At 40.2% G+C, this 12412-nt stretch overlaps 1 protein-coding gene across 1 annotated transcript in view; it reads right to left on the bottom strand.

Annotated features, from left to right (window-relative positions):
• DCUN1D4 (defective in cullin neddylation 1 domain containing 4) overlaps window positions 1-11619 on the bottom strand; it is a gene marked incomplete in the record, with an annotated part of 616246 nt that extends 604627 nt beyond the window's left edge. The window contains 1 exon segment of the mRNA XM_053703976.1: window positions 11504-11619. Coding sequence (XP_053559951.1) covers window positions 11504-11528 — 25 coding nt within the window.
• Between the last annotated feature and the right edge of the window lie 793 nt (window positions 11620-12412).

Below are 12412 nucleotides of genomic sequence, written 5' to 3' on the forward strand. Positions count from 1 at the left end.
AAAGGTAGCTGGAAAGCCCACTGCAAGTGGGAAATAAGACACTCGCCCCCCTCCCCCTTCTTTTGCATATGAAAAGACCCTTTACACAAAACAGGAGCAAGCTGGAGAAGGTAGCTGACGGTATTCACATAACATTTTTGGGCTTGGTTAGGGAGTCTGAAAATCAGAGAAATGCTATTTAAAAATAGGCAAAACTAAACATGTTTTTTTTTAAAAAAAAAAAACCTTCATGGGCTATATAAATAGATCTACAAAACATTTATGCAAAGACAAAATGAGTGTATAATGTCCCTTTAAGCAGTCTCAGTTTGTCAGAGGGGCCGCGCTACACAATGAACAAGTCAACTTTCTTTAATAACCCCAATAGACAGCTCGCATCTTACATCACAGAGTAATGATGATAAATGCCATTTTGACCTGTCTCCCTATGGACTTAGTTTCTAGAGTTCATTTCCCCTCAGGGGACAATGTGGCCGTTGAAACCTTCATTAAAATGGTGGACACTGACTTTAAGAAATTGATGGCTAGTGATAAAAGAAGTCACCCATATAATTTAAGCAGGAATCAATACCTGGCCCTTAAAACCTTACAGGACAATAAGGACATTACCATCAAGCCCGCCGACAAGGGCGGAGCGGTGGTAGCAATGGACACAGCCAAATATAGACAGGAAATACTGTGACAGCTTGAAGATGATAGTGTGTATACAAAAATGGACTGTGACCCTACCAATGAAGTCTATAAATGTCTGGTTAAAATTCTGAATAAGGGCATGTTAAATGATTTGCATACTAAGAAATTATATGATACGATTTTTTGCTTCCTAAGTTTCCTATAGTGCCAGTCTTTTTATGTTGTCCCAAAGGTTCAAAAAACATTAATTGCATTTGCTCCCCCCTGGTAGACCCATTGTGGCGGGGATTAATTCCCTCTTGAGTCCTACTGCCCAGTTTTTGGACAAGGTATTATCCCCTATGGTGGTACAAGGTAAATCTTACATCAGAGAGACAGGTCATTTTAATGAAGCCATTTCCAAACTTAATAATTTGGGGGAGGATGTCATCCTGTCCACTTGGAACGCAACATCTTTATACACTGTGATACCTCACAGTGTGGGGATAGATTGCATACGTAAAACAGACAACAGCGGGCAATTTAATGAAATACAGCAGGAATGGCTTATACAGCTACTACAGATCTGGTTTTGAATTAAAAATGTTTTCATGCATGAGAAACAGTTCTACATGCAAAAGACTGGGACGGCTATGGGTCCAATGTGGCCCCAGCCTATGCCTGTCTGGTAATGGACTTCATTGAGGAAAGAGTAGAGTATGGTAACCCTCTGTTTAACCAGTATTGTCAGGGGTGGTTCCACTAAATTGATGATTTGTTCATTGTGTGGCGGGGCCCCTCTGGCAAACAGACTGCTTAAAGGGACAGTCAACACAAAAATTGTTATTGTTTAAAAAAGATAGATAATGCCTTTACTACCCATTCCCCAGCTCACAAAAAAAACATGGTTATATTAATAATTATACTTTATAACCTTTAAGCCTCTAAATTTCTGTCTGTTTCTAAGTTACTAAAGACAGCCCCTTGATCACATGTTTTGTATTACCTTTAACAATAGGGAAGTGCTAGTTCATGTAAGAATTCAACACAGCACTAATTGGCTTAAATGCAAGTCAATAGATAAAGTCATGTGATCAGGGGGCTATCAGAAGAAGCTTATATACAAGGTAATCACAGAGGTAAAAAGTATATGAATATAACCATGTTTTCTCTGCAAAACTGGGGAATGGGTAATAAAAGGGATTATCTATCTTTTTAAACAATACAAAATTTTACGTTGACTGTCCCTTTAAGGATTATATTGAAAGTGCGGTCCCCTTTCTAAAATTCAGTTGCAAGGAGGACAACAGAGTGGAGTTTTTAGATACTATGGTACTTAAACAGAATGGCATACTGACCACTGATTTATATGTCAAACCTACAGATCGTAACACTTTGATACACCGAAAAAGCTTCCATCCCCTTAGTTTTTGATAGTGTCCCTAAATCCCAACTCATCAGGGTTGACAGGATAGTCTCAGATCCCCTGTTGAACCAGGTTAGATCAGCCAAAATGAAAAGTAAATTCATTAAAGGGACATTAAACCCAAATTTTTTCTTTCATGATTCAGATAGAGAATACCATTTTAAACAACTTTCTAATTTACTTCTATTATCTAACTTGCTTCATTCTCTTGATATTCTTTCCTGAAAAGCATATCTAGATAGGCTCAGTAGCTTCTGATTGGTGGCTGCACATAGATGCCTTATGTGATTGGCTCACCTGTGTGCATTGCTATTTCTTTAACTAAGTATATCTAAAGAATGAAGCAAATTAGATAATAGAAGTAAATTGGAATGTTGTTTAAAATTGTATTCTCTGTCTGAATTATGAAAGAAAAATTTTGTGTTTAATACCCCTTTAAGAGAGGTTATGATAGTCAGGTGCTTGACACTGTGTAAAAATCCCTGAAAGATGCCCCGAAGAGGTATACTAATCCTGTATCTAAAAGAATGAATTTTGTCACCTCATATAATGTCTTGAGTCAAAAAGTTTTTAATATTATCAAGAAAAATTGGCCATTAGTGAAGGAAGCCTGCCCTGAAATAGAAGAGTTTCAAACTATCCCTAGAGCAGCCTATCGCAAGGGCAATACCATTGGTAGAAGGCTGGTAAGGGCCATGTCCAGCTTAGGCCCTGAGAATAAATCTAGACAAAAAAAAATTGGGCACTCCTAAAAATGGTACTTTTCCTTGTTTGGGATGCGCCCAATGCAGCAGTGTGATTAAAGGGGGTATTATTTCCCATCCTTATACTGGTGAAAAATTTGTGCTAAAGGGGTATTTTACTTGCAACTCAACCCATGTGGTATATGGGTTAAAGTGCCCATGTGGGCTGCTATATATTGGTGAGATGACCCAGAGGGTCAAAGATCGCATATGGCAGCACAAATCCACCATTAGAAATGATAAAACAGCTCACCTCCCTGTCCCCGACTATTTTTTGGAAAAAGGCCACCAAGCCAGTCAACTTAGGTTTATGATAATAGATCAAGCCCCTAGGCATATTAGAGGTGGCGATAGGGCTAAAGATCTGCTCTATAGAGAAGCTAGATGGATCTGGAAACTTGATACTTTGTACCCTAAGTTTCTTAATAGGGAATTTGATCTGCTTCCTTTTATTTGATTTTCCAGTTGGGTCATAGTTTTTTATGTAGTGCTAGTTATGATACAAGTATAGGCATGTTATTTATATTACGTATCCGTGTCTTTTAGCATTCATAGCAACTTGCTGCACTTGTTTTTAATGTGGTACCACTTATCACATAGGAAGAGTAGGGGTTAAAAATGTGTGTGGTAATTATGTATATGAGATCTGGTGTGATCTGTGTGCTTGACCCCTCCTATGACTATGTGACTGGTTTCCCTGACCAGGGGTACCTATATATGTGGAATATGTTTAATTTGTTTGTTAGCCTGATAAAGGGGCAGAAGCCCTGAAACGTTGCTCAAAAAAGGTGCTGTTGCTCCACCTTGTGTGGCACCTGTGTGTTCCATTTTATGCTTTTCTGTGTAGATGCTCATCTGTCACCACAAAATAACAGTTTGTTTCTACCTTAACCCAAAAGGATGTATATATACACATAATTTGGTACTTTGTCTATCGTACCGCATGACGTATATATGCGTCCAATCTGCAGGAAGCTCCAGTAGTGTTGGCTGTAAAGTTACAGCCGAGAGCTGGAGTCCCTGAGCTTCAGGCATCTGCCTGCATATGAAGGTAGATGCCAGAAGATCATTACAGATGGTTACAATGGGGGGTGAGGGAGGAGAACTGTTTGGAAGGGATCAGGGAGATATCAGTAGGTGGGAGGGTTGAGGAGGATCAATATACTTCAGGAAACAATAAATAACACTTCATACTGGCAGACTGCTTGCCAGTGCCTAAGAAGGTGGTGACCAGTGGGGGGTGAGGGAGGGAAGAGAGCTGTTTTGAAAGGTTTATGGGGTGGGTGGTGTCCGGTGGGAGTGTAATCTCTACACTAAAGTTAAAATTAACCTTACAAGCTAACTGATTATCCCATTCACTGCCAGGAATAATAGAAGTGTGGTGCACAGCTGCAATTAGCGGCATACCAATTACCAAAATGCAATGACAATGCCATGTAAGTCTCCTATTTCTAAAGAAAGGTAAGCTTGTAGGAAAGAGCTTGTAAGGTTAATTTTTGCTGTAGTATAGAGATTACCTTCCCACCTGGCACCTCCCACACCCTGATCCCTCCCAAACAGCTCACTTCCCACCCACATTCCTCCCCACCATCTTAGGTACTGGCAGACAGTCTGCCAGTACGCAGTTTAGTTATTTTTCCCCCCTGAAGAATAGTGAGCCTCCTCAACCTTCCCACCTTTCTGATCCCCCCACAAATAGCTTTCCAATCCTCCCCTTCATGGCGGCTATCTTTGCTGCCAGTACCGAATACATACAAAAAATGTTTTTATTTTTTTCTGTATTGTAGTGGACCCACACCTCTACCGATAGTTAGTTAGGGCCCCCTATTCTACCTTTTTTTCTGTAGTGTAGCTCCCCATTACTCCCACTCCCTTTTTTTCTGCAGTGTAGGGCCCATCCCACACTGCCTCCCAACTTCCACCCACACATCCCGCTGGCACCAGCAGAAAATTGTTAGACTGTGATACACACAGTGTCACCACCTGTAGCGATCTGGCATCGTCCTTCATATGAAACCGGAGCACCAACCGTGCTCCTGTCCCATTTGCAGACAGATGCCTGCAGCTCAAGAAGACCAGCTCTGCTGGAGCTTCCTGCAGCTGTGGCGTATATATACGTTATGTGATATGATGAACTTTGTACACGTCACATTGGGTCATGGGGATAAAACATTAAAACTTTTATAATAGTTATTATAACAACAAAAATTTTAGGTTCAAATGTGCATAGTTTTCTAGCCCTTTAATGAATGATGCATCACGCCACCAACCTTTTACACCATCTATGGCTAGGCTTCTTTTGACTTTCTGTCATTATCGGTTACTGAGCTTTGACTAGCAACTGGCCTAGGAAAACATTGCCGGTTTTATTCACCATAACATTTCCTTGTACTGCTTATTTCCAGCCTCTTATATATTTGAATCCTTTTGTGTACACACATTTAGTCGGAGGTAGTAATCTAACCTAACTGTTCTGTATGGCTTGTAGCCCTAGCTAAATTTGTTTTGAATCACACCATAAGGTGAAGTGTATTACAATATAAGTCAACCTAGAGTATGTGGAACAAAAAAAATACATTTGAAACCCAAATTTTTGCTACATTTAGCTACCAATAAGCAAGCGCTACCCAGGGTGCTGTACCAAAAATGGGCCGGCTCCTAAGCTTTCATTTCTGCTTTTTCAAATAAAAGGTACCAAGACAACAAAGAAAAATGTATAATAGGAGTACATTCAAAAGTTGCTTAAAATTGTATGCTTTATCTGAATCATGAAAGAAACAAAATTGGGTTTCAAATCCCTTTAACCCCCGACATATTATGTTAGCTTCCTAGAGTGAAATTCACAATGAATGTCTTTTGGCAGCTTATTCTTTTTTTCTCTCAAAGAGACATTCTAAATCAGCGATGGCTAACCTTGGCACCCCAGAGGTTTCAGAACTACATTTACCATGATGCACAAACTAGACTGCAGAATGCATAAGTAACATGGGAAATGTAGTTCAAACACATCTGGAGTGTCAAGGTTAGCCATCACTGTTCTAAATTTCTGGTGTAGGTTACACAAACGGAAAATACTAACATGAACAAAATGCAGGAAAATGTTATGGTGTCATTTTCAATGTCTATTGTTTCAGGGCATATGGAAACATTTGTCAAGGTAGCCCCTGCAAAAAGGTTAAACACATAGCGTAAGTTCCTCTTGGGAGCTGAAGAGCACTGCTGGTCTTGAACAGCTACAGACAGTAAGGCACCATAAAATTAGACCCCGGGCATCCTGATTTAGAGTCCCCATGACATCCATGGTGGGAGAGCCAAAAGTTTCTGGCACCTAACTATGAGCTGGCTCCTAGTTTGAGAACAAATTTGTTGAGAAGTACTTTAATCACTGCAAAAGGGGTTAATTTTGTTTCCATTATTTATAATGCCAACAGATTCTGCAGCACTATACAAAGAATATAACAAAGAAAATTCAGGGAAGACAAACTAGAAGGTTGCAGGCCTTGTTCCCTGGGAAGCTTACAATCTAAGTTATACTGAGCAACAGGTGAGCTGCCGAGCTGGTCCTGAACAGGATATCTCTGATGATTGGAAGCAACATGTATGTACCACTCTTGACTGGCTCACCAGTCACATACTGCTCAAGCGTAGCACTGAACACATGATCTGTAGATTAACTGTGTGGTTAACGAGTTATCAAAGAGAATCAATTAAATAATAAAATCTAACATGTAACTTTAAAAGTTACACATCGGATTTCACTGCCTATTATTTAACAAACAAAAAAAAGCAGTGATCTATAAATAAGAAACTCTTTAACATAGCTTTTTTAAATTTTCTGATTAATTCTTAATGATGTTTTTTAAATTTATTCAAATCTATTAATCTGCTAACGTATACAAAATGCCATGGATAGGTTTCAGCACTTTTTTATTTTTAGAAAATTGGCACAAGCAAAAAGTACCGGCTTTCTTCGGGACAGATATACATTAAGTAAGAGACCATACTGAAAATAGTGACAATCAAGCAAGGTGGGTGAAAGTGTCAGATAATCATATCAAATGTACAGAAAGCAGGAAAACAAGATGACAGTAGGAAGCCAGTCAAAGGGGCAGACAGAGGAATGAACAGTGTATCGCATGTATATGTGAGGATAACTTGGTAAGAGCACAACTTTTAAAGTGAAGGTTAACTTACCTTGTTTGCAATCAACAGTAATATTATTTTGCCATAAATAATATAAGTTTCATTCATCCTTTTTTTTTTTTTTTTTTTTTTTTTTTGTGTCTGTAAAAAAAAAAAGTTATCGCCGTAATAAATATTTGTTTTTCTCTCCTAATTCAGCCCGTTATATTTCTCTCTTTTTTCTTTCTTCTTTTTTTTTTTTTTTTTTTTTATTTCCTGGTCACATTTTTTTACATACCCAATTGAAAATCTGGCCGTTAGGCGGCCGTCAAACCACGTCATCCGCCCACATCTTATTCTGCGCATGCCCAATAATTTTTTAGTCAGCATTAGGTTTGGAGCTCGCTCCCGTTTCGCACATGCGATTCTTAGGGGGAAAAAAAATCAGCGTTATCTGCTTTCATGGACCGCTCTGTAACTGAGAAGCGCATTGCTTTACTTGGCAAATAACATAGTACTGAATGAATACATTAGTGTTATTTATTGAGTACTATGTTTCTAGCTAGATTAACGCATGCGCATTGGATGCCGGTATCGACGCGAAGCGCATGCGCAGTAGACTGGCCATTGTGAACGTGCATTGTATATAAGTATAGAGCGGGTGGGACCTCTCTATACATCACCGAACAGAAAGATAGGAAGTAGAGGATGGGAGGAGTTTGCAGTGTAACGGTAGGAACAAAAGATAGTGCATAAAAGTTTAATTATTTAAATAAATTTATAAATTAGAGTTAGCGATCATACTAATATTATTATAGTGGATGCATTGATGAATTCGAAAGATATTAACTTTACCTTCACTTTAAGTGTGCAAAGAAGATGATCACCTGCAGGTGAAGGAACTAACTGAAATGGTGCGAATCTAAACACTATAGTTTTATTAAGAAATGAGTATACCCATCTTAACTGACGTAAGATGATTTGTTACAAAATGCATCCATCAGTCACCCATAGCACAGGTGGCAGTACAAACAAAATGGTGGTAAATGTATTATCTGCACTGCGTTGTCCATTAGCACATTCCTCACGAAGCAAAGTACCAAGACAACTGCCAACAACACACAAGACCTGCATTATGTCAGATGACAGCAGCATCAGCAGAGAAAAATAGAGGAAAACGATTAGTGAGCTGTGTGCAGCAGTGGTAATTAGACAAACAGGTTACAAGAGTGGGTATAAAAACAACTGACAAAAGCAAAGCATGGACCAAACTACCATAAAACGTGTTTAAAAGGAATTGTGGGGACATGCAGAATCTGTCTATGAGGCTCAATTAATTAGGTGTCTAGAATAGGGCTCCAGAAAAGAAATGTTAGTGCCATAAAACATTTTAAGTTTTGTGCATATTATAAAACAAATATGGACGGCAGATAAGAGCCATAGGCCCAGCAAGTCTGCCCGATATTACCTAACAGTATAAACGTATCTAGTTTGTAGGATAGCCTTATGCTTCTCCCATGCATTTTTAAAGTCCCTCACAGTGTTTGTCGCTACTACCTCTTGATGAAGTTTATTCCATAAATCAATCACTCTTTCTGTAAAGAAGTGCTTCCTCAAATTACTCCTGAATCTACTACCCTTTAGCTTGAGATCATGACTCCTTGTACTTGAATTTTCCATTTTATGTAAAATACCCACAGCCTCAGTTTTACTAAGCCCTTTAACGTACTTGAAAGTTACTATCATTTCACCTCTTTTCGTTCTCTCCTCTAAGCTATACATATTTAGGTCATTGAGCTTATCCTGGTAAGTTTTATTTTTTAAACCATGTACCATTTTGGTAGCCCTCCTTTGCACAGATTCAAGTTTGATAATATCCTTTTGAAGATATGGCCTCCAGAACTGCACACAATACTCAAGATGAGGCCTAACTAATGATCTATATAAAGTGGCATAAGAACATTACTATTTCTGCTGCAAATACCTCTACCAATACATCCAAGCATTCTGCTAGCCTTACTCGCTGCATTACTACATTGTTTAAAAAGGGTCAACTGAGGTAAAACAAGTGTGTAAAAAAGTGTAAAAAATAAAATAAAAAAAGCTTATAAGTATTTTAATAACGTTTCCAAAAAGCTGCAAAATTACTTACACTTTAGTGTTGCCAAGTGTAGCCTGCCCAAGTCCCCTTATTAGTGTCCTACTCCAAATCTTATGGTATCATATAACAAAGTGTGCATGTGAGGATAATTACTTATGCAAGCAAGGGTGGTTGAGGAAGGACAGCAGGCACTGCTATTGTTTGTTGCCAAAAGGCTTGCTTGTTTCCATGGGGATAATGTTACATGCTTTGTAAAAGCTTCAGCATTATACTGTGCACTGCTTTAGTAAGGTGTCATGTGACTGTCCCCTACCATGCACATGTGCATTCTGCAGAAGCCATGGGCCCATAGGTATCAAGGTCTGTCGGACCTGATCCGACAGTGCGGATCAGGTCCGACAGACCTCGCTGAATACGGCGAGCAATACGCTTGCCGTATTCAGCATTGCACCAGCAGCTCACAAGAGCTGCTGGTGCAACGCCCCCCTCTGCAGACTCGCAGCCAATAGGCCGCCAGCAGGGGGGTGTCAATCAACCCGATCGTACTCGATCGGGTTGATTTCCAGCAATGTCTGTCCGCCTGCTCAGAGCAGGCGGACAGGTTATGGAGCAGCGGTCTTTGTGACCGCTGCTTCATAACTGCTGTTTCTGGCGAGTCTTCAGACTCGCCAGAAACAGGGGCCAGCAAGCTCCATACGGAGCTTGTTAAATAGAGCCCATGTTCTGGATAGCACCTTCCATTTATGGAAATGCCAGGAGGGAGCTTGCTGCAAACAAAACTATGCCAAAAGTAAAGGTGTTAATGGGGGTTAAAACAGAAACCGGTTTGTTGGTAAGCTTTGGCTTAGAAACGTATGTTAAGTCATACTATTTTATGTCCCTTTAAGTGCAAAAAGGTAAGCTTTTCAGTTTGTCAGAGAGAGCACAATATGATGGAGAGCAGTGAATCTATCCACAGTTTAATATGTGTGAGGTGGTTGCATTTTAATGAAGTTAACTTAGTAGGTACTAAAGATGCTGACACTTTATTTTCAGTGGGGAAGGAGAGCTGCTGAAATTTTACACTATGGGCCCCATGTATGAAGAAGGGAGCAGACAAGATTCTCAACTTGATCACCTGCAGGTGAAGTTGTCCACTTGCCTTTGCTACATACAGGCAGCGGACAAACAGGATCCGCTGCCTGTATGTATCATTACACGCTCAATTGAGCGAGTAATGCGCAAACCAATCTGGTGAGAGAAGGGATTGTCAATCACCCTGAGCGAGCTCTCAGTGATTTTTCCCTCGCCACCTCAGAGGTGGCGTAGAATGTAAGAAGCAGCGGTCTAATAACCGCTGCTTCTTACATTGTGGGAAGCAGGCTCGCATATGCAAACCTGTCCCCGCAGGGCTCTGGAGCAGCTTTTGTTGCTTAGTACATGGAGCCCTATGTGTGACAAGAAGTCTTCTACAAGTCTAAACTAACTAGTCACAAATTTAGATGACATTTTACCCTTAAAGGGACATAATACGCATATGCTAAATCACTTGAAAGTGATGCAGCACAACTGTAAAAAGTTTACATGAAAATATCACCTGAACGTTTCTATGTAAAAAAAAGTTAGATATTTTACCTCACAATTTATTTAGCTCACCAGTGTAAGTGCTCTATGAACAGTTATACTTCAGCTGCAGTCGAACTGCAAGTTGAAAAGAATAGCCAATCAGCATCAGCAGTGATTAGGTCATGCATTGCTTCTGTGTTCTAATGAGATTTCACTGAAATCGTGTGAGATTTCATAGTAAACTTCCTTTTAAACTGAATAGGAAAATAAAATGACTTTGTCTGCACATGCCAGATGCACACTCCCTCGCAAGTCCTGGGACTATTATCCTGATTACGGGGGATGAATTCTTAATAAATTTTGAGGTAAATATCTTCATTTTTTACATAGATGTCCAGGTGATATTTTCTAGTCAGTTTTTTACAGCTATACTGCATTACTTTCAAGTTATTCAACAATGGGCATCATGTCCCTTTAAAGACACACTAGCCTGCTAGCACTTTACACTGAGTGGGGGTATCAAGGCTTGTGGCATTCTGCCTGAGAAGGGCATCAATGGTGGACACAGTCAAAAGGGCACCAAACCAGCTGAAAACAGCCACGAATGTCTGTTAGGGATATTACTGAATGGCACAGGTCCCCAGCTCCCTGTACTTAGTGAGTGCTGGTCGCCTTGTCTTACCCCTAGCTCCCCTTCATGCTTTTGAGGGGGGGGGGGCATAAGTCTTGTTTCAGGGGAGGGGGAGGGGGCACCAGACAGTGATGGCGGACGATCTTAATACGCAGCAGCCAACAGCCGCCGCTCTAGCACAAACAGACCCCATTTGTCCAGCGCGTACCCAAGTGGCCCCGTTACACCGAAATGAAATATCACCTAAGCACACTGAGTATAACACATTGCACGGACTGCACTGCAGAGTGCGGAAGGCTGAGTCAGCTGTGGCCTCTACTTACTGACAGCATCCGAGTGCATTTTCATGTGACGCAGACACACACACTATAAGCCTGCTTCCCTTGCTCCAGCTCCTCGACCTGTACTCACTTCGCAGGGCACAAGCATACAGTGGAGCCACACCCAGCAAAGCGCTCATTGGCCGAGTCCAACGTTGCACACACCCACTCTGTATAACTATTGGCTTAAAAAGGAACACTGGGATGGCAAGGGAACAAAACAGAAAAGGACTCGGAGTATGTAAGACGTAAGTCAGGTTATGCCATCGCATATGTCAAGTAAAAGCACGTGATATCCTGGTACAGACTAAACTAACTTTAAATAAATGCATAAATAGAGAACAGAGGACTTTAGCATGACCCAAAAGACCAAGTAGTTGCGGGGAGGATAACGTCATTGGCCCATGCACTCAAGGGGCGGCGAAGAACATGGTACCGCCCAATTGTTTTCTTATGCGCGGATCTGTTATTTATTTAGTTTTCGGCGACATCTAGGAGACAGTGTGGCTGTACACATCATTAGAAATGATAAACTAATGTTCTTGTTTTATATTATGTAAAATAAGTCATTATAAACTCTAAATAAAAACTGGAAAACATTTTTTTATGTGTAGTAGGGTATTTGGGGTGTTCGTTCTTGATACTCTGTATTTCTTCAGGTGAGTCACTAATCAATAACCCATAAACAAGTTACCAGTGTCAGTTGTAACTGTAATGCTTTCTTTACTTTTTCAGATGCTTATGAATTTTGAATAGGTGTAAACATTTGGCAAGTGACCTCAGACTAGGGTTGCCATGAAAATTATATATGTAAGAGCCTGTTTAACCCCTTAGTGACCAGACCATTTTTTAATTTTCTTACCCTTAACCAGGGCTAATTTTACATTTCTGAAGTGTTTGTGTTTAGCTGTA

Source organism: Bombina bombina, chromosome 2 (assembly GCF_027579735.1).
Source record: "Bombina bombina isolate aBomBom1 chromosome 2, aBomBom1.pri, whole genome shotgun sequence".
NCBI lineage: Eukaryota > Metazoa > Chordata > Amphibia > Anura > Bombinatoridae > Bombina > Bombina bombina.